The sequence below is a fragment of the Falco punctatus genome, assembly GCF_963210335.1.
Source record: "Falco punctatus genome assembly, chromosome: 13".
Taxonomy (NCBI): domain Eukaryota; kingdom Metazoa; phylum Chordata; class Aves; order Falconiformes; family Falconidae; genus Falco; species Falco punctatus.
In genome coordinates, this window is record NC_137593.1 from 27,603,489 (window position 1) to 27,624,500 (window position 21,012).

The following is a 21,012-nucleotide window of genomic DNA, read 5'->3' on the forward strand; positions in this document are numbered from 1 at the left end:
ATTTTCTCCAGTTAATTTCCCCTTAGTGGAATTTCTTAATATTTCCTGGTTCTTGCAGCTTCTGCCCTTTACTGTTTGTATAGTGTTTGGTGTCTTTATCTTGCCTTGCACATTGCTTGAAGTACTGCAGAACAGCTGAGGAATGAATGGCTGAATTCTGACTGTGGTCACAGCTCTTATAAAAGAGAGTAGCTGGAACTGGAAATGCAATTGAATGGGAGGAGAGCCTGCAAACAAGTGAGGTTTGTCTGTACAGCAAATGTACTTGCAGCTGCTGGGTAAGCTGGTATCAGCTTGTTTTGAATCTAGGCAGTCTCAGACACCATCCAGTCAAGTTGAACTGCTGCATAAATACATCTGTGACCTGTTCTGGGGAATATGTTGAGTCCTTCCTCAAGAGAAGTAAGTTGTTAATGCTTGAACAGAACCTGTTGTCTACGGGCTTGCCTTTCTTCCAGGGGCACTCCGCAGTTGTTCTGTGGCTGAGCCTTCACAACCTTTGTACAGGCAAACCTAGGGACAGTGACATCCCATGTCCGTGTCTGCCAGTTTCCTGTTCCCTTCCATCAGTTTCACCTTGTCTCTTAGAGCAGCTTAATGCTGTCAAAAAGTAGGAATTCAAAAGCAACACGTGCATGCCAAAGCCAGCCATCAGCTTAGGCAGATGAGTTCAGCAAAGGTGATGCCTGTCTGCAGACTGCAGCCACTTCGTCATGCCATAAAATGGGACTGCGCTTGGTCAAGCAATTCAGCATTCCAGGCTTCAAAAACATTTGAATCGACAAGTCCTTTTATTTTGGCTTTCTTCTAGAGTTCTTTGAACAAGGATAAAACCTTGAAATCCATTCTGGATTCTCATTGTGCAGCCGTTGTAATGAGGAGTTGACCTGCCCCCAGCTGGGGATGAGCGATGCTCGATGCTCATGCTCGGTGCTCGTGCATTTTGCACGTAGCCAGCACCCGCCTCGGTGCCTCTTCGGAGCTGCCCACAGGTAAGCGTTTTGTAACATCCACCTTAACTGTCCAGGTCTCAGGCAAGGACTTGTTGGTCATGGGGCATGACAAAAACTGAACAGCAAAATAGAACAAACTGGTGTTTCCTTGTCTGGATGCACCTATAGGTCCCCTGAGTGTGCAGTGTGCCAGAACTCGGTGATTCCTCGTCCTTCAGTGGTGACAGCAATGCCATTTTTTTAAATGATGCCTTACAAACCATATTACATTTCCGGAAGATTTGTTGAGTAAGTTACTGAATGTTGCATCATGCACTAAGGATTTTCAGAAGTTTAGAAGACATTTTGGCTCATTAGTGATGTTTGCTTCCATATCCCTTTCCTTTAGAGATACTTGGCAGTTTCTGTCGGCAGAAGTGAAGAGCGAAACTGAAGATGATTCATTTGTTTAATTAGCAGCTATAATCCCACAATATTTATCAATTTCTAATACATGCAATAAGCAGCTTCTTTCAGGGAATAGGCTGTAAAAATTTGATCTAAAGAGTAAAATTTGCAACAGGGGAACTGCTGAATGACTTCTCTGCGCTGGTGTATGTGCTCTGCCTTTCCCACCTTCTCTCTTTGCAGATACACGCGTGCCTGCTGTTTCTGGAGTTGCTGTGCATAGACAACAGGAGAGGAGGACTAAGGCTGAGCAAGGCAGCGTGAGGAATTGAACCGTTTCCTGCTCGCACTGCCCTGCTCATTTTTAAATGTGCCTTTCTCACAGCCAGCATGGAAACAGCGGAGCAGCTGATGGTATGCAAGCAGGGTTTGTCCGCAGGTGAGGAAGCTAGCTCGTAAGCAGATGGAAGTGCAGAGATAAACTTGCCAGAGATAAAAACTTGTTCTGCATATACTTAATTTACCTTCACTGAGAAACAACATGTTTGCAAAACTGAGTGGTCTGAATTCATAGTGCTAAGTGATTGCATCTCTTGGTGGTGCAGGGATTACAAAAACTGTTCAGTGCTGGGGCCTGCCAGGCGAGAGCTCTGACTGAAATGGGAGAGCTGGTAGTCCCCAGGTAACAGAGAAGTCTGTTCCAGAGATGTTCTCCTGGTGTTAGAGTCTTGGCTCTGCTGAAGAATGTGCATTTTTTATGAAGGGGAGGAGAAAAAGACTGGATTATCCCGGAGGGAGATGTCACAGCAAGTAGAGACTTCTGAGGTGCTTTTATCTGGGGCTGCAGGGTTTCTCAGGCATTCTGCTCTGCCTTTGCAGTGTCAGACATCCCTTGGAATAATCACCTGACCCTGGAAGCTCTATAATTAATGAAGCTGGAGAAGGTTTTTGTGTCTTTGAACTCATGCCTTCGGTAGTGCTATAGAACTTCTGACACATTTACAGGGCTGAGCCAGTGTTTGGTTTCTGTTTGAAACAACAGTGTGGAAATGTATTTGTGGTAGTTCTGTTCGTACCAGCCTAGCGTGTCGGACATGGGAAGCTGTTGCAGGCTTTGTCTTTAGTGTCCTAGAGATGTTCTTCTGCGGGTGTGACAGTGCTTTGGGTCACCTCCTTGGAGGGGTTGAGTGAGCCTGTCCGTGCCCGTATGCATGTGTGTAATTGCAGGTGCTTGGGTTTTGCAGGGTCGTGTAGGGGTAGGAGGGAACGCCCCCTGAGATCTTGCTAGGCAGGGGACGGTAGTGTATAAAATGTTCTCTCTACTCCCTTGGGAGAACTTGAGACAGGAATAGGGCATGTGGGGTTAGAGGGAGACCTTGTGGAGGGGAGTCTTTGAGAGGAGGCGCCGGGACCGCAGCCGTGCCGTGGGGAGGCTTGACCGTGGCTGCCCACCAGCTGTGCCTGGTTGTTTACCTCTAAGTGGACATCAAGGGTTTGGTGCCATGAAGGGTGTATGTAGTATGGTATCCTTGACCCTGTTATGTGGAAAAAATACTGTTCTTTAGTTCCTAAGCTCTCTGGGATGCCTCCTTATCCTCCCGTTGTTAGAAGTGACACATTTGACTGGATCAGCTTGACCTGTAAAAGGAAACCTGCTGAAATGTGTCCTCCTTGATCTGAAAAATGGGATCCAAGAAAACAGTATTCTTCTGTTAGGCACCAAAATAAACTAGGGCTGTCTGTGCTTACAGACGAGGCTTGCTTAGGCCTTCAAGGTCCTAGGCAATCAAAAAATCCCCAAGTCTTTCCTGCATCTGTGCTGTTCAGTGTGTGTCGCTGCCCAGGGAGCGGATGCCTGCTGGGCTACAAGGCTTGTTAGTGTTCCTGCAGGGAGGAGCTGCTGCTGCCGGTTTTTGAGGGCAAAGCCACTTAGCTGTTTGGGGGAGGGCGTAAAACCCGCTTTTATGTCATGTATGGAGCCTCCTTGTCTTCAAGTACAAAAAGACCCCAAAGCATCGCTGCACTCCCGGCACGCTAGAGCAAGCTTTGTTAGCTTACATGTTGTGTTCGTACCTGTGACTCCCGTCTGCCATGGCCTGCGTCCTCGGTGAGAGCTCCGCCGCCTCCAACGGCTCCAGGTGCCCCGTGCACTCGCTCAACTGGCTTAAAATGGGGGCTCAGACCTGGCTGCTGGGGTAGGGGGAGTAGCGCAGGAGGGATAGAGGCGGCAGCCTGCTGCCGATGGCAGCCCCTGGTACTCTGCATAACTTCTGCCCCCCGGCCGCCGAGGAGGAGGGGAGTGCAGGAGTAACCCACGTGTTTTGTGTGGAAGGCACCACAGCTTTGCGAAGAGGAATTCATATCGTTTGGTCAATGAAGTAGAATGCAAAAACATAACAGGTTTATTGTAAATTCAAGCTCAAACATAATATCTGTCGGGTCATGCTAACACTTGCGGACATCCGAATCGTTTATGAAAATGTTGCTTGATCTCATGATGTGTATTTGTGGTGAGATTTGCTAGAAGACCACCTCTGCCTTGTGCGTGGAGGGGTTTTCCAAGAGTACAGCACCAGATAGTTTTTCACATGATAATAATGTCACTCAGCCTGCTAGTCCACATAACCCCTCAAGTTTTTTAGTTGCAGTCTTGCATAGACAGGTTGGAGTAAGGAGTGATTTTTGAGAACTTTATTCTCCACTTTAGTGTAGTTTTAGTTATGGAAACACCTATATGCTTGAGATACGGTTACAGTGTTAATATTGCAGAGTAAGTGTTTACAATTCAAATACTCTAATATAAAAAGGTAAAAATGATTTTGTTTATTGTATTTAAGAGTCAGTGTAAAAAGTAGTTTCGCAGTATCACTTAAATTTGTAAGACAACGAAGTGCACGAGAAAACTTGACGCTGTATCTTCTTCCTAACACTTCTCTTTCCTGGGACATATTTTGCAACTTGACTAAAGATATACAGAAACTTGGTTTAAATATTCTGAAGTTCCTCATGTCCAGTATTGCTGCTCAAAGCCAGAGTGGTGTGCTTTCTTCATCCTGCCCTGTAACTAGGTGGATTCTTCTTGGAGTAGCCATTGTAAGACTTTTCTTATGGTCCGTATCTCGGAAGCCAGTCGCTGCTGGCACAGAATGACCTATGGCCAGACAGTCAGTTGTTTTCTTCAAAATGTTTGTCTGGACGGTATTACTGGAACATAGGTGAGGGTTTTTCTTAATTTCTTCCACTGCTGCTCCCTTCTTAACAGGATTTTCTGCTTCTTTGAACTTCTTTGAGCCCATGGTCTTGTAAAAGCCTGCAAGTGTTGTCCTGCATTCATTGAAAGAACAGATTTGATCAAGAGAATGAGCGATCTCCTAAAGCTGTACGGGTTTAGGGCACATTGGAAAGGTCGGTTCATGCCGGTGAGTGATCGAACAAGGAAGGGGTGTTACTGGGTCTCGACTTCGTATTTCAGGACGTGTGAGTAAAAGCTGTGGTTAGCGTTCTCGTGCACCATCACGAACACCTCTCTGCATCCTGAGGTGTTGCAGGTTCCCTCCCAGTAGCCTCTGCTCTGGGTGAGAGGGTAAGCGTTCTCCGCTTGAACTAGCACCTTCGCTATCCCGTGCATTTTGAGCTTAAACTGAACGTTGCGATTTGCCGGCAGCAAGCCAGAGAGTGGCTCCAGTATTTCGTAGTCTTCCACCCACTTGCTGTAACTCTGAGGGAAAGCTGGCCACTTCACTTCGGTGTTCAGGCAAGTGATGAGGTAGTTGAAGATGTAGTCATAATTGCCAGGGTCTGACTTCTTCTTGGCATAGATTTTCAGAACAAAGTTCCCTGCGTGGGGAAGGTGGATCTTCAGCTCAATTTGGTTCCCACGACGGATCTGCATGATGTGCCGCCTCCCCATATCCTCTGTCAGGCTGCTGCTGTCGGAGTGCAGTGAGGCTAAGACGCTTATGTCTTTGCCCAGGGTGAAGGTGACAGAACACCGCCCGTCGTTGGTGGGAATGATGGGGTCGGGGTGTGACGGCCTCAGGAACCCTTGCCGCTCCGTGAACCAGCTTGGCCCAACAGGCTGGTGCAGGTCCTTTGGGAAGCGCATGGCTTTGTCCACAGACTTGCACTCTACGACGTATTCTAACACACAGCTGTAGACGTCTTCCGAGGCTTTGGAGGGCTTGGCAAAGATCTGCAGCTTATGACTCCCTGTCTTCTGTGGGTAGATATCCAGCTTCATTCCATGTTTTTTCAGAGTCATTAAACCGTGTTCATCTGTTCCCTTCAGCTTAAACGTAAATAACGTGGCAGAACGGCAATCCACTGATACAGAGGCTTTTCCATTTACTGTGAAATACAAAGGAAAAGAAAATGCATAGGAGTTTCAGTAGATCTTTTGCATGTACACCCTGTTCTGGGAAGACTAATCTGTCCCAATAAATTGCTGCTTCTCTAACAGTAAAATAAAGAGCTGTAATTGACAGGTCATAGCTTGTCAGCTGTCTGCTTAGCTCAGCGGCCCCCAAAAAGGGCGCATGAAGAGTGGCCTTTGTTTTGGAGATGTGCATTTGTCCTGTTTTGATATACACTGAAATGGAGCTGTGGTCCTATAGAATGTGAAAGCCTGTGTGAGCTATCATTGAAAGTACTGTCAGCCCGTGTGCTCGAGAAGAGCTTAATTGGGTGTGATTAGACCTGATTGCTAGTCCAGTGGCTGTTCCAAGAAGCTTCAGAGGGAAGTGCGGGAACCCTCCAGTATGCAGATATGAGATAATCTACCTCCCTATGAGCCTGTTCCCAAACAGCTTGAAGACAGCGTTAAGTCCTAAAATGTTGTTGCCTTTTAAGTCTGTGTTCTTAGCATTCATAAATTAGCTGCCTAGTTAAATTCCTGCAGCTCTTAAAATCTGAGGAAGGTGATCTTAAATGGGCCCTGGAGTTCCGTGGGGTTACCTGAATAGTTTTATGTTGAAAGAGCTGCTGGGCTTACTCGGCGTGCTTAGTATTGCATAAAGAAGTGCCTGTTTATGCATTGTTCAGTAATTCAAACTTTCAGAGTGTTGTAAAAGGTTTCAGTCTCATTTTCAAGCCAGAATTGCTAATATATAATAGCAATACTTCTGATTTTGCAGCAGTGATGCTGGCTGATAGAGTAACTCATCTTCAGCTGCTGACTGAAGCTTTGTTTTAGACCCAGGGCTACTACAATTTTTCATGGCTTGAAAAAAAAAAAAAAAAAGAGAAAAAAAAAAAAAGAAAAAAGGGGATAAAAAAGACCTTCCTCTGCCCCAAGAGCTTTGAGTGTGTTCTGCTTGCCAGAACCAAGCTGGCAATGTCATTCACTACACGCACAACAGTGTGTGCTGGGTGGGGGGCTGCATAAGCAAAGATGCTCTGCAGCTTCCCCCCGGCAGGGTGTTACCTGTCTGGATGACAGCTGTCTCTGGCTGTGCCGTCAGCAGGCCCAACATGTAGAAGTTGCTGTTGTGCAGCATGTTATTCTCAAAATCTTTCAGCGTCAGTGTTGGTTTAAGAAGCTGCCAGTTACTGTTATCTGGGAAGTGATTGTTAATGAACAGAGCCGGGTGAGTCAGAAAATAAAACTCATTGTACCTGGAAGGAGAAGGAAGAGATGAAAGGAAGATGAGTAATTATAAATAACTAATGCTTCCCCTGCACAGTGGTGGTGGTTTCAGCAGGAGGAAGTTGGAGTGTTTTGGGCCGCTGAAAAACCGAGACCGGCGGGTTTGAAATTCTCCAGGCAGAGAAGGAGCCTGAGGCATTGGTCTTCCATTTCCAGGGCAAATGCTGAGCTTTTGGATAAACCCAGGGTATTTGCACTACCCCCTGCAACCACGGGCTCCTAGAAGAAAGAGGGAGGCACTGCTTGTTGTTGGAAAGTGTGGAGCCACCCTGGCTCAGGCAGCTGAAAGCCCTGGATCAGGTGCCATGTAGCATTGCACGAACTGAAGACGTGATAAGCAAAGTTTGCTTTTAGCAGTTTAGCAGCTTGCTGCTCAGGGCCGCTGCCTTTCTACAGGCACCTGCTCCACCCCTTGTCTAGGCAGCTCGGGGCTCTGGGTCTTGCGGTGGGATCTAAAGTTTGTCACTGGTGGTTGTGCCAAACCCATCAGCTTTCCTTCTGCCTTTGGGGTAGGTTTGTGTATTAACGTAGAGGATGGTTCTTTACCTGAAGGTGAACTTGGTGAAAGAATCATCGACAGAACCACTTCCCCAGGTGCTATCGAGTAAGTGCCACCTTCCATCAAGGTAGACTGCGTTCCAGGCATGGTCGGAGTCCCCTGTAAAGGTCTGCCCCATCTTGTACCCGTACCCCTTAGAGTATCCCGAGAGCTTCATGCACTGGATTCCTGCAATACTAAAAGGAAACAGTAAGATGCAGCAGGACACTTCTGTTTTAAACCTCTCGGTGTACTTTTGTGGAAGGACAAAAGGAGGAATGAAGTCTGGCAGACTTCAATCCTGTGGACCAGCTCCGTCAGCTCCTCGGGTGCCTCCTTGCAGCTGAGTGCCAGGGTGGGCATTTAAATGTCTGAAGCGTGTAAGTGTGCTTCTCTCTGAAGATTCCCAACCTCTGACCCTGGGGGCAGGCTCTTGTGCTAAATGCCCAGGTTATTGCACTTTCCAATTCTTGTAACACATTTGCTGTTAGCTGGGGTGGTGTATTTTTTTAATAGGAGGATCTTTGCACTTTGTGCAGCTTTCCTCGGGCTGCCGTCCTGTACCAGCCTGCTGGCGCGGCTGGAGACAGGCGAGTCCTCCCCTCTGACCACTGACATCGTGTAGAGACTGCGCTGTTCTGGGCTGTGCTAGCGAATGGCTTTGTGGGGGGTGGGCATGCGAGAGTAACCCAAGGGAATGACGCCCGGGGTGTTGGGCAGGGGCCGATTTTTCTTGTAGCCTTTGCCTGGGGACTTGGAGAGAGTGTCCCACTGGAGGAAGGGGCTTTGCTCTTCCCGTTTTTGCATATTCCCTCTTTCTGATGCACCTTTAATTCAGCGCTGTTAGAGGAGGTTGACAAAGATGAAGTGTGCTTAATTGCTTTCTGTCTTGTTACTCAGTGGAATCCCTTTGATGCTGTCCACAATTAGCCCGTGTAATTATAAATTAAAAGTGCGTCTGTTCATGCTTGTGTTCTCTCTGTGCCGGTAGGCCTGGTGTTTGACACCAGCTGAGATATCGTAGACCTCACGGGATAGTGTATGCTGATTTAGTTTCCTTAAAGAGTGAGCTTGTGCTTGCCCAGGGTACAAATGATTAAATCATCTATTTTTTATTTATTTTTTTTTAAAAAAGAATACCTGGGTTGATGTGTAAATAAGATTTAAATAAGCGCTGTGTTAAGAAGCTCTCCGCTGTTGATAGCAATGGATTCTAACTTTGGCATCTTATTTCAGCATTAATTTAAAATTGCTTCACTTAGAGGATTGTCTTTTGCGTAGGATGGTATTGACATTTTTCTTCTCCATTGAAAAGTACGTTAAATGGAACAGCTAGCTTCAGTAATAAACTGTGCATGCTTCAAGAGCAAGAATGTCTGCATAATGTGGGCTGAACTCAGAAGAAAAGTGATATTTATGGGGAAGATAATTAGCATGGCTGTTAAGAAGTCGAGGTCTGATAAACAGATACGGGCTGTAATTGGCAGTGCAGTAATGCTTACAGGGAGGGCTGCTTTTTTCACGGAGGTGTCGCGGGTTTAAAGGGAAGGTGGGCACTTCAGCTTCTCATGCAGGCTCGCTAAACTCGAACCTGGATGTCTTTGTGTTACTTTGTTGTTTGATACTCTTTCTTTAAGACTATCAATTTAAATTCTTAGATTCTTTCATAAATTCTTTAAGAAAGAGTATCAAAAATAGGTCCACAGCTGCAAAGGGCTGATGGAGAGCCACTGGGAGCTCCCGCTGGGCAGCCTGCAGAGAGAAGGGAAGGTTCCATGGAGAGGAGAAACGCGGCAGCGGCCCATCCCTGCTCGGGGTGGCCAGCACAGAGGAGGGAGCGTGCCGGCCAGCTCTCGCTTAGCCCGGGCTGTTGCGCGGCCACGCGAGGCACCGCCTGTCACGCGAGGTATTCAGAACGAACCGGCAAGCCTGGCAGGAATGCCGCCGAGGAACCTGGCGTTGCAGGTGGTCTGTAAAGTCTTTGCCAGCCCGCAGTCGCCTGTGAGCCAAATTCTAACGTGGAGCTGGGCAGTAAATCTGGAGCAACTCCACTGACAAGACTGGTGAGAGCTTGGATTTACATGGGGTAACTGAGACTAGGAGCTGGCCCGGGAACTTTAAGGAAGATTTGATCCTAGGAGCTTCAAAGGGGCCTAACAGGAGCTAAGTACCAAATTCCCACTAATTTCATGGGGATTGACGTCTAATCCTTCTAGGCTTCTTTAGACATTCTTTTTAGCTGGGATATTCAGAGAGAACATTAAGGGACAAGTTCTGCCCTTCGTCCTCTCTGTGCTCTCACTTACGGTGGACATTAGCAAAGCAGCAAGAAGAGCTTGTGCTGGGATGTGTTCAAAGTTTCTCTAATAATGGACAAACAAAAACCCAGGCTGAGACCTCCTGTAAAAGAGCAGTCCTGCACTGGTGAAAAGACTTACGGTGTCTGTTCTTGTGTAAATGACTTTATATAGATAAATTAACCAGACAGAGAGAAGATTGAAAAGATCTCCAGAAATGCTTGAAGGGGCAATGTGATGGTAGAAGATGACCTAAATACAAGGTGGGCTAGAAGAGCTGAATTAAGAAACAGTTGGCAACATCCGGAGTGCCACGTTCAGCTCTGGGCCCCCCAGCATAAGGAGGCCATGGACCTGTTGGAGCAAGTCCAGAGGATGCCCCAGAGATGGTTGGAGGGCTGGAGCCCCTCTGCTGTGGAGACAGGCTGGGAGCTGGGGCTGTTCAGACTGGAGAAGAGAAGAGACCTTACAGCAGCCTGCCAGTGCCTAAAGGGTCTGACAGGAAAGCTGGAGAGGGACTTTTTACAAGGGCATGTAGCAACAGGACAAGGGGGATGGTTTGAAACTGGAAGATGGGAGATTTAGATGGGACATTAGGAAGAAATGTCACCAGAGCAGCTGTGGGTGCCCCATCCCTGGCAGCGCCCAGGGCCAGGCTGGAGGGGGCTGGGAGCACCCTGGTGCAGGGGAAGGTGACCCTGCCCGTGGCAGAGGGGTGGGACTAGGTGATGTTTAAGGTCTCTTCCAACCCAAACCATTCTGTGATTCTGTGGTCTGCTTGGTGCAGCAAGGAGGTTAAAGGCTGCATTGCTTTTCTGCTTCAGAAAGAGTAGGAACTAGTCTGGATCTTGCTACAGGTGTCACTGGAATTCAGTGGCACCTTCTTCCCTTTGATTTCAGGTTGACTTTGATGATTTCATCTAATGAAGAAACAAATCTGGCTTCTCCAGAGGGAGACAGAATGGTTTGTACTTGTGGTAGGTAGGTGTACTCTCCTGTGCCTGAAAAGAAGGAAAGCTACTGACTATAGAAAACAGGAAAAGCAAGAGGATGTGAAACCTGGATTATTTGCAGACTAATTATAAATAAGGAGCAGCCAAGTGGTCAGGTCCACTGTAGGGAGTGGGGTCAGCTTTGCTCGTAAAGACGGTGCTGAAACCTCTGAAGTGCAAATAGTTGTTTTGCCTTCATTGTTAATTCTGGTAGGCGAGTTTCTCCCTAAGTCCAGGCTGCTAGGTTTTGCCCTAAACTGAATTCTTGAATTTCCCCTCTGATTCACTCGGCCACGCTGCCTCCTCCAGTTTGGTTGTCAGCTGAGAAGCCAATTCTTGATAAATGCTGCTAAAATATTGGTCGGGAGCCTGTGTTTACATTCATTGCTGTTACATCTGATGTTTAGAAACTGATGTTTTGTGGCCGGCTTCCCACTCTCAGTGCCCACCTTTCCTCTGTGACAGGAGTCTGCTAACGGGAAGAAGTCTGGCTGCCAAAGCTGTGGTCGGAGGTGACAGTGTTGTGTCGGCAACAGGAACTCTTCTCGCCGCTGGCACGGGGACAAGTAGGACTCAATCAGTGTCAGCTGCTGACTTCAGCAGGGCCTTTGGGGAGACTCCTGGGGACTGGCAAATTGGGTTGTTTGTGGAAGTTGCTTCTATGAGAGCCAGGTAAAAAAAGGCACCTTAAAGGACCTTTTTTTCACCCAAAACTTGGCTCTGAAAAAATCTTTGTATAAGACTGCTCTTTGTCTCTTGCCTTTACGCTTAGACTCAGCACAATACTTGAATGGTGCACAAGAAGAAGGGATGCAGAGATCCCCTTGTTGGAAAGGATTGGTGTCTTTGGTTATATTTCTCAAGAAAAGAGATGAACATTTAGCTAATATTTGACAAAAGTGATAGGCTGGATGACTGGGAGGTTTCCCGAATGACAAAATGAGTATTCAACCTGGAACTGAGGAATTAAGAGTAGATGAACAGAGCCTTTAAATAGTGAAAGATATCGTTGGAAATATTAATGTTTTTAATGAACTAAACATATGCTTTTTAATGAACAGATGCAAATTTCCCCTACTTCTAGCTGCTAATAACTGTGCCGTAAAATGCAGTTATAAATTCATACTTCATCATCCTGTTTCTTTATTTTACTCTTTAGGAAGCAGGATCTGATATGGTGGGATATGTTATTGGCTGGAAGCATTCACCACTTTAGCATCTGGCACAGGATTATTTTTTTTTTAAGTCTGTCCTTTTCCTTGTAGATTTTGTTTGTTTTATGGTGAAAACCTTCCCAGATCTTTTTTCCGTGGTGTGGAAAGCCAATTAATAACTGGTCTTTAATTTTCACAAGCTATCTTGTGAAGGGAAGCTGCTCTGCCGAGAAGGTGCTCCCTGAGAGAGCCACCTCGCAAGCCCACACTCTTAGGAAAGTACATCATCGTCGCTTTCTGCCGCTAGGAAGCCCCTTCCAATTTTGTGTCTGCGTCATCAGGTCGAGTTTCCTCCTCCTGGACAACACTTCTACGTAAGGCTGGTCCCAAACTTGCCAGGTACCGTCCTGCCTTCACCACCTCTCTAAGCCAAACTATTGCATCCAGCTGGGAGAGGCCAGATGCTGCTCCTTGCTGTGGTGCTTGGGGGTCGCCTTGGGCAACAGGCACCTCCTTTCTTTACTGGGGTGGGGAAGCATGAGGGAGCAGGGATTTGCGCTGCATTCGTCTGCAAGGCACCTGCGCTCCCTGCCGGGGGGGGGGGGGGCTGCCTCTTCTGCAGCGTGGCTTTGTGACCGTGAAATCCTGCTCTGGGGGGGAAATCCCGCTCCTTCATGCAACTCATCCCCAGTGAGGTCAACAAGTTTTTGTAGGCAGGAGAACAGGTTTTAGTCATTAGATGCCGACGTAGCTATTGAACGGGGATTGCAGTGTTGGCCTCCGCGGTGATGCACCTTGAGACTGACCGCAGAAAACGGTGTGGGGAGTGTGGGGCTGTGTCCCTGCGGTGCCTCGGTGGTGGGGGCAGAGGGCATCTCCAGAAGGTTCTGGGAAAGCTCCTTCTGGGGCTGTGCCTACCTCTTCCACGGGAGCATGTTGGAGACGACAGCCCTTCTTGTTTAAGTCTTGCCATGCTTTTAACCTTCACATAGAGATACTCAAAGGAAAAACCTGGCTTCTTCTAACCAAATTAGCTCTGTGTTTTCATCTGCCATTATGTTAATGCAATGCGAAGCTCAGCAGATGGCACAAAGTAAATTATGCTGGGGAGGGGGGGTGGGTGGAGGGAGTGGAGTAGGAAGCAAAATTGACCTTTCTAGGACTTGCTGTTTTTCCACAGCATGGTCTGAAAGCTAAAGTTCCACGTCCTGCTTAAAGTCACATCAGTCAATGCAAAGGCAGACAGAACAGGCACAGAGATGACAATGAATGTTAACGCTCTCTGGCACTGGATGTTTCTGAACTTAATTTACCTGCACATTTGTTCAAAGAGCCCAGCGTATCCCTCACAAATGCTCTTCCCCATCTGAAGCACATCTATGGGTTTGCTCGACAGCTGGCTTTTGTTATGGTAGCCCACTACGTCGTATTCTGCGGGAAGGAACACAGACATAAGTTCATCCAAAAGCCTGAGGCAGTGGGATCGATGGGCAGCAGGAGCAGCGATTGCATTGCTTTTCATCTCCGTGAGCGCCAGCAAAGAGAAACAAGCGGCAGCCGTGGCACCTGCTGCACGAGGATGTCACAGGGCTGGGGGCAGAGGGACAAGGTCTGTCGCTCGCCACCGCTTGTTCTGAGCCTGGGCTGAGGTTCAGCAGTTGAATCTGAAGGGGAGGAAAACTGCTTTTTGTTAGAGAAAGGAGGCCTCCCCAGGGGCTCCCTCATGTGGGGGGACCTACAGTCCCAGGACTGAAAGAGTCCTTAACTGGGGGGACTGGGGGGACCTACAGTCCCAGTAAAGAACAGAGCTCTGCATGTGAAGGAGTTGGGCTTGTGTTAGTGTCAAAGGAAACCATTGAGCTTTTTGCACTCTTTACAGGCAATTTGCATTAAAAATACCTGGAAAGTATCTTGTTGGGAAGTACCCGAAATGATTTGTTGCTAGTGAGTCATTAATACCTGGAAGCGTAGGAAATCTTAATTTGTTTGAATGAATGCAGAAAAGAGGCGCAGCAGGGTTCCTTCAGACGGAGCTTGAGGAACTGGTCTGGGAAGGTCAGTTCAATACTGACCAACCCTGGCCATGTCCATAACCTCTTTCTTAAAATACAAACATATTTTTCTGACAAAGCTCTAAGGAATGCTGCATCAGCTCATTCATCCTTTAATGCTGTGGAAGAGGAAAAAACCGCTGGCAACACGCTGTATCTGCGCTTTGATGAGATGCTGCAACCGCTTGGCTTTTACAGAGGGGGCTCGGCTGCCGGGGGGCTGGCTCGTGGGGCGGGGGGAAGGGCTGGCGTTCTCCACCTGGGCTGCTGGGCCACCAGCAAAGCGGCAGGGCACTCCAGGGGTACGGGGAGCCAGCTGGCTGCATGTGGCTTTATGCTAGAAATGATAGCTAAAAGAATTCCTTCTGGTGCTACTGCTGCATGGAGGAGCAGTCTGTGACAGGCAGGGAGCTGGACTGGGTGGGAAGAGACGCCCAGGGAGCAGCGCTCTCACTTCAGATCCAGAGAGGGAGTTTATACATCAGTGCTCCTCCAGGAGAGACACCTTGCGTTTTTGTGAGCCGATTTAAATTCCCAGCACTGTGTTTATTTCCCATGCATGTAAACAGGGGTCAGTCTCTGCAGGAAGAAAGGAGAACGGGGGCTAAGAGGACGTGAAAAATCTTGTGAGTTGATCACGGCATACATGCTAGGGATCAGCGACAGCCCGTGAATGTGTGTAAGGTAAACGGAGCGACTCCAACCAGACTGGCTGTCCCGGGCAGGACCTGGCCCAGGCCGTGGCAGGCAGAGGGGAGTTAACAGCATAAAGACTGAATGATCAGCAGCTGCTGGGAGCTCGGCACTGGGATGAGTCGAATGCTCAGTTTCAGGAAATGCTGTGAAATCAGCAGTCTGTATATTTAAGGGCAAGATTAAAGTTGCTTGGGATTGACCTAACTATGCTAACCATGCAGCTGCTGGCAAAGCTCTGCTGATCTCAGTAGGCGTGAGATTAGGCTCGCCCTTCCAAAACTGCTCTTCTGCTCTCCGTCAGCTGGCCTGTCCAGCCAGCAAACTGCACCCATCAGGATGTGTAAGAGGCGAGGGAAAGAATAGCTGTAATTCTCTCCCTCTGCCCCAGGAGTTAATGGGAAAGAAACATTTCTGCATATGCTATTCAAAACGCCATGAAGTTCTGCACCCATTTTACCCCCACAAAGGAGCAAGGCACCTTTTGCTCCCTCTGATGTGCTGGACTGGAGAGGCTACAAATGCTGCCTCCTCCTCCTTCCTTGTCCTCTTCACATCTCTCGGTTATTTCTGAAACTCTGGTGTTGCTTGGGTTGGGGTTGGGTAGGAAAGGGCAGGGGCAGCTGCATCATTGCAGCTCTTGTGCAAGTCGGAAGGGTGGCACGCGTGGGCAGGGCGGCAATGGCGCAGGTGGCAGCCGCGCTGTGAAAGCTGGCCTCTCTGCTGCGCTGGCGTGGCTGGTGGGAACGCAGTTAGGGACCAGCTGGAAACTGGAGCGCGGGACGTGTCCACAAAGCACAGGGGCAAAGCTGGCAACGAAACTGCCCAAAGACTGCCAGGGGCCGCAGGGCACCTCCTGCTCAGCGCCCGGCTGTCCAGGCGTGCAAGGGGTGGTCTGCTGCCCAAGGAGGAGCTGCAGAAGCAGCTGTGATGACACCGAACTGGGCAAGGCAGCTGGATGGTTCCTGGTGGTACCTACGCTACGCTGAGACCATCCTGGAGCGAAGGCACCAGCAAGCAGAGTGTGCTGGGAAGGGTGGCACAGGGGTTTGGGACAGTGGTGGAGATGAAACCTCTGCTGGGGTTGGATGCCTTTGAAGGTGACAACCAAGCCCCTGGTGCTTGGTAGCCTGGCTTCATGCTTAGGTGATAGGGGCTTGTATGGTTACACCTTCGAGTAAGTCAGGTAGGAGTTACAGATTCATCAAGTGGGAAAAAATCATTTCCACACAAACCTTGTCAGGCCTGGCAGTGCCCGGAGAGGGACTGTGGGAACCTCCGAACATGCTCCTGGATAAATATCCCCGGGACGCCTTCCTCCCGCTCGCCGCGTGAAACTAACCCACCCAGTGCGCGGGAAGCTGCAATGGCCGCGTAGCGTGCAAATTGTCATATGCAGCCTTATCTTCTCCACTGCAGGTCTCAGCCTACCTATGTGATGGCATATCCACATCCATATGGCTCGGACTTTTTCCAGATCAGTCCGGGCTTGTTTGAGCAGGGCTTTAACGAGTTCCTCTACGCTGTTCTTGACGTTCACCTGTTTGTGAAGAGAAAGCATTGCAAGACCGTGGTGAAGAAATTGCTATGGTAGGTCTCCATTCCTCCCTGCTGCCTTGTTCTTCTGAAGCCAGTGAGACCCCACCTGCCAGGAGACTGCTCTAACACAAGCTCTGTTAAAAATAGAACTACAAAGCTGTAGTTCCAGGTTTCAATGGTTTCCCTCCTAGATTGGGATCTGTGCTGCTGCTCTTTGCAGGGAAATGGTTTTTCAGTTGTTTGGGAGGTTCTGAGGCGCTTGCCCCGATGGCTGAGGCTAAGCTGGCATTAGGGCTGGTAGCTGGGTTTCAAGGAACATCCCTGCAGGGGAGCTGGGAGGAGGACAGAGGCAAAAGCAAGACTTACTTTTAATGCGTAGGCATCCAGCTTCTCAAATTGCTGCAGATCTACTGGCATGGATTTCAAAGAGGATTTGTCCCATGGATATGCTGGGAAGAAATGAGTTGTCATTGTCTGGGGAAGGGAGGGGATATTTTTCCTGGCTTGAATGAGGGGATGCTGCAGAGCCCCTGGCCAGCCCGCAGAGGCATCCATCAGCGGGTGCTTAGGGAGCAGAGGACACGAGGGCCCTCGCAGAAGGTCCCTGCCAGCTGCACAGGAAGCAGGAGCCATCCTGTCTAGTCTGGGGTAATTTGGGCAACACTGGAGTGGGAGGTGCCCCTGCATCTCTGGCACCGTATAACAGCATAGAAAATCCCGGGACGCTGTGTGGAGGTGCATGAGATACAATGCAGAAGTCCCGGGGAAAATCTGTGCTATGGAAGCCCTGGCAAAAACATGACTTAAAAAAAAAAAACACCCAACCAGCAAAGAGCGGGGTTTCTCCAGTAGTTTTGCTGAAAGCAATGACTGTTTTGTGTGGTAAAGGGCCACGATTCTGCCTGAATGCAAACACACGAGGAACGTAACACGGGGAGCGGCCAGACTGAAACCGGTGTGCCTGCCCCCCTGCCTGCACTTTGCAGGCTCTCTGCTCCCGGCTCTGCTCGGTGTGAACAAAGTGTTAATAACTTGCCCTAATTAATCCGATAACTTCTTTTTTAACAGTCTTCAAATGAACTGACACCGTTCTCTCTCATCAGTGAGCCACCTGAGTGATGCAGCTATAGCTCGGAACAGAGATGTGTTGGATGGATGTCTCCCCTGGACCGCTGCCTGCTCAGCTCTGCCTTTTCTTCTGGGCTGGTGAGAGGAGAATTGAGCTCTACGGCAATCTCTCCCCTTGTCATGTGCTGTCAAAGCCACTGAGGACTAAAGAGATTCTTCTAGCTATCTCTGTAGGATTGTTATTTTGCTGGGAAAAAAGGATTTAAAAGAGATCACTAAGTGAAAATGCTGTTGTGTGACTCCCGGGTGCTGGGAGAGGTGAATGAATGGTGCCACAGAGCTGCTGTTTGCCTGCGGAGAGGTGACAAGGAGAAGTGAATTGCCTTGGGCTGTGCGCGGGGGCACAGAGGCTTTGGCTGGTTGCATACTGCTTTATTTGTGACCCCTGGTAAGCAAGCAGGACACCTCTCTGCTGCCTGCTCAGCGCATGCCAGTGGGAGCGGGATGCGTGGGAGGCTCTGAGAGCATCCTATCCTGGTGGAGAAGCCAGCAGTGCTTCTGAAATCCATATGCATCACCTGCTCCCTCTCCCCAAAATGGGGCTCTGGCCCCTTTGCTGCCAGCTTCAGCCCACTGGGGAGGTGGTCAGAAGGTCTATTCCTGACTGCAAAGGCGTTCGGTTAATGCGAGCCTTGCTTTTCTTGGAAACCTCCAGCCTGGGGAGGGGCCGTGGGGCATCCTGCATCCTACATCCCGGTGGCGGTGCAGACTGCCGGGCGGGATGCAGGTGCATCCCTGAGTCGGGCAGGCGCCTGCCTGCCAAAATCAGTGTGTAGGCACACAGCATCTGTTTCTTTAACGGCTTGTTTATCTCTGTTTTCCCTGAAAAGGGCTATTACGCTGACCTGAAGAGAGATAAAGCAGATTCATGCCTTTAAAGGTTCCCACTCTCTACAGCTCTGAAAATTACTTTTTGCCTTTTGGGAATGGGCTGGGTTTTTAAAATTGGTTGTCACTTTTTGTCTTTGTCAGGTTATAGCTGCACAGGCTCCCGCAGCTGGGGGGTCCGTGGTAGCTCAGGTCGCCCTGTGCCATTAGGAAGCACGCGTCGAGCCTGTTTGCAGAGTGCCCTTCCTCGGCTGTGGGCCTGGGGGAGGTCTGGGGCTTGTGTGACGTTCCCGAAGCCACCCCCATCTGCCACCCTGATGAACAGGGGGTTGGGAAGCTGGTGCTAACAGCAATTCAATCCCTTGTCTGTGTGCTTCCGCCTAGGCTTGCAGCAGGGCAAGCCCTGTGGCTGATGGGCTTCGCCGCTGGGGCTGCCCTGCGGTGCCACTAGCGTGGGGCCAGGGGACAGCTGACAGTTACCGTGCAGGTCTTTTCCTCCTGGCGGCCGTGGGGCTTCAGTCCTCTGGAAGCCTGGCAAAGTGGAGAAGGGAGCATGAGGTGAGCAGGTGTTGGCAGAAGAAAAAAAGACAAACAGAAATAAGTGAGCCTGGGGAGCAGGACTGGGTGGAAAAAGCTGGAATTGAGGCTTGTCTTTGCCCATTCCCTCGCGTTCGGACATGGATGTCAACACCCTGCAGAGCATGAGTGCCGAGGGCAGAGGGATGCAGCAAGCCGCCTGGACCGCCATTCGCTCTGCATCCCTCCCTGCCACCCTGTGGCTCTGCAGAAGCCACATTCCCCAGCAGTCAGACATCTCCTGTTCTAGCCTAAGGGCTGGGGACATCAAACCCCTGCCCACCACTCGGCCAAACCCCCCAGGCATGGAAGAAGGGAGAGCTGAGCTCCAGAGCTGTTAGGTGATAACCCTGCAGAGAGCTGTGCGGCAGCTGGAGGACTTCTGAGGGACACTGTGGCCCCCAGAATGTCACCACCTGCTTTATCCTAGGGCCGGAGCAGGAGGAGGGGGAGACACCCTCTGCCCCAGAAGCAGAAGGATTTTGCTCCTTGAGCCCCCGTGGGGAGAAGGGAGCCTGTCTCCTCCTGGGTGCAACCTCCAGGGCAAGGGCTGGCTGGGAGACACGTGCCGTGGTAGAGCAGAACCTCACCTTTGTTGTCCTGACCTCTCAGGCTGGGCAGCCTCCAGGGACCTGCAACAACCCCGGCATGGTTAGTGCCGTCACCGTGACCCCGGCCCTGCTCGAGGGGCACAGTGTCTCCTCAACCCCCCAGGCTTCTTGCCCTCCCTACTACCACAGCGGGAAGGATGCGGCCCCTTTGCCCTCCCGCCTGGACCCGCTCTGGCGGGCTGTGAAGCCGGGCTGTACCTTTTCCAAAGGAGAGTTTCCTCAAGAGTTGTGGGGTGGTGTCCCTGGGGTGAATCTCCACCGTCACTTGGGTGTCTGCAAGAGATGATGATAAAAACCCTAAGAAAGGGAAAACTAACCAGGACGTGGAGGGGAAGGGCAAGATTGCCTGCCAGGGCATCGCTGAAGCCCACTCTTAGTTTTAGCAAAAGAAGCGACAGCTCTGGCGATTGTGAAGGGACAAAAGCGCTCGGTTTTCCAGGCAAAACAATGCACCCTGAAGATAAACTGTACGGTCAGAAAGCCTGCGGTGACCTCTGGTATAATTTGTAATTCTCAAAAAATAAGAGGCAGCCCGTTATAGCCTGACAGGTGATAAAGTGGATCATAAAAAAAACAGAGGTCCTCAGCGAGGATTATGTGGCAGCTTAAAAAAAAGGTTTATCACCATATTAAATAGCTCTTGATGAAGGTACGGTAAGCAGAGAATCAATTTCTTTCATTGATTTTTCTTGGAACCAAGCAGAAAAATGCTCAGAGCTATGAAAATGGTTTGACTTGTGATACTGAGATTTTTGGCAGAGGCTGTTGCTTGTAAGAGGCAGCGTCCTGGCAGAGCGGCTGCGGTCCAGGTGTGCCGTGATGCTCCAGAACAACCTCACGTGGACAGCTGGAGGTCTTGTGTTTAAAGTTTCATAGAAAGAAGTACAAAGAGAAAAGTTAGGGAGCATCTTGTAAGAATTACCTGAACTTTTTGAAAGAGTCTGCATTTTTTTGGGTGAGTATTTCAGGAGGTTTTGCCATCAGCAAGGTTCCCTGGAGGACCTCAGCACGCTCGTGGGCTCCCCGTTTCAGATCAGACAAGAGGTTACTTTGGAGACCAAAGGTCAAGATGTTAATGCACCTCAGCGCTGCCATCCAGTCCCGTTTGTTACCTCCTACAATTTTATCAAGAGTCTCGTGACATTTGGGGTTTTCCTTGAAAGGCAGCTCTTGGAACCAGCTAATTAGGTATGAATCTGCACTTTCATCAATGGGTAAGTTTTTCCACAGCATTTAACTTCAGAAAAAGTTAAGTATCTCCTGTGATTAGGCAGAAAGATTCAATGGCCTTTAAACCCCAAAAGCAGAAGGCAAGAAAACCTGCAAGAACTATAAAAAAATCCCCTTTTAAATCCTAGACTTGCTCCAGTTCTGGGATGACTGCAGATATCAGCAGTGTCAAGATTATAGCTGGCTGGTGTATTTTGTCGGTTCATTTGAAGGTAAAATGAAGTTGTTTCTCAAAGGGACAACTTTGTGCAAATGGTATGTTTTCCTTAAGACTTTTATATTTTCATGAGTCCTTTTTTTATTTCTCAACATTATTTCTAGCTTTGGGGTTTTGCGGGTTTTCTTGCCAACTTCCACCTTCTCAGTTTTTCACCATAAATTAAAACTTTGT

General features: G+C 49.2%; 1 protein-coding gene across 1 annotated transcript in view; it reads right to left on the bottom strand.

The window, feature by feature from the left end:
- Nucleotides 1–4,140: 4,140 nt before the first annotated feature.
- Nucleotides 4,141–21,012, bottom strand: part of KY (kyphoscoliosis peptidase) — a 46,533-nt gene continuing 29,661 nt past the window's right edge. The window contains exons 6-14 of the mRNA XM_080409767.1: nt 19,590–19,664; nt 19,371–19,412; nt 18,685–18,735; nt 16,615–16,697; nt 16,141–16,249; nt 13,279–13,396; nt 7,531–7,719; nt 6,763–6,953; nt 4,141–5,687 (exon numbers count right to left, since the gene is read on the bottom strand). Of these exons, the coding sequence (XP_080265893.1) occupies nt 4,786–5,687; nt 6,763–6,953; nt 7,531–7,719; nt 13,279–13,396; nt 16,141–16,249; nt 16,615–16,697; nt 18,685–18,735; nt 19,371–19,412; nt 19,590–19,664 (1,760 nt within the window). The 3' untranslated portion in view covers nt 4,141–4,785. The remainder of the gene's footprint in view (nt 5,688–6,762; nt 6,954–7,530; nt 7,720–13,278; nt 13,397–16,140; nt 16,250–16,614; nt 16,698–18,684; nt 18,736–19,370; nt 19,413–19,589; nt 19,665–21,012) is intronic.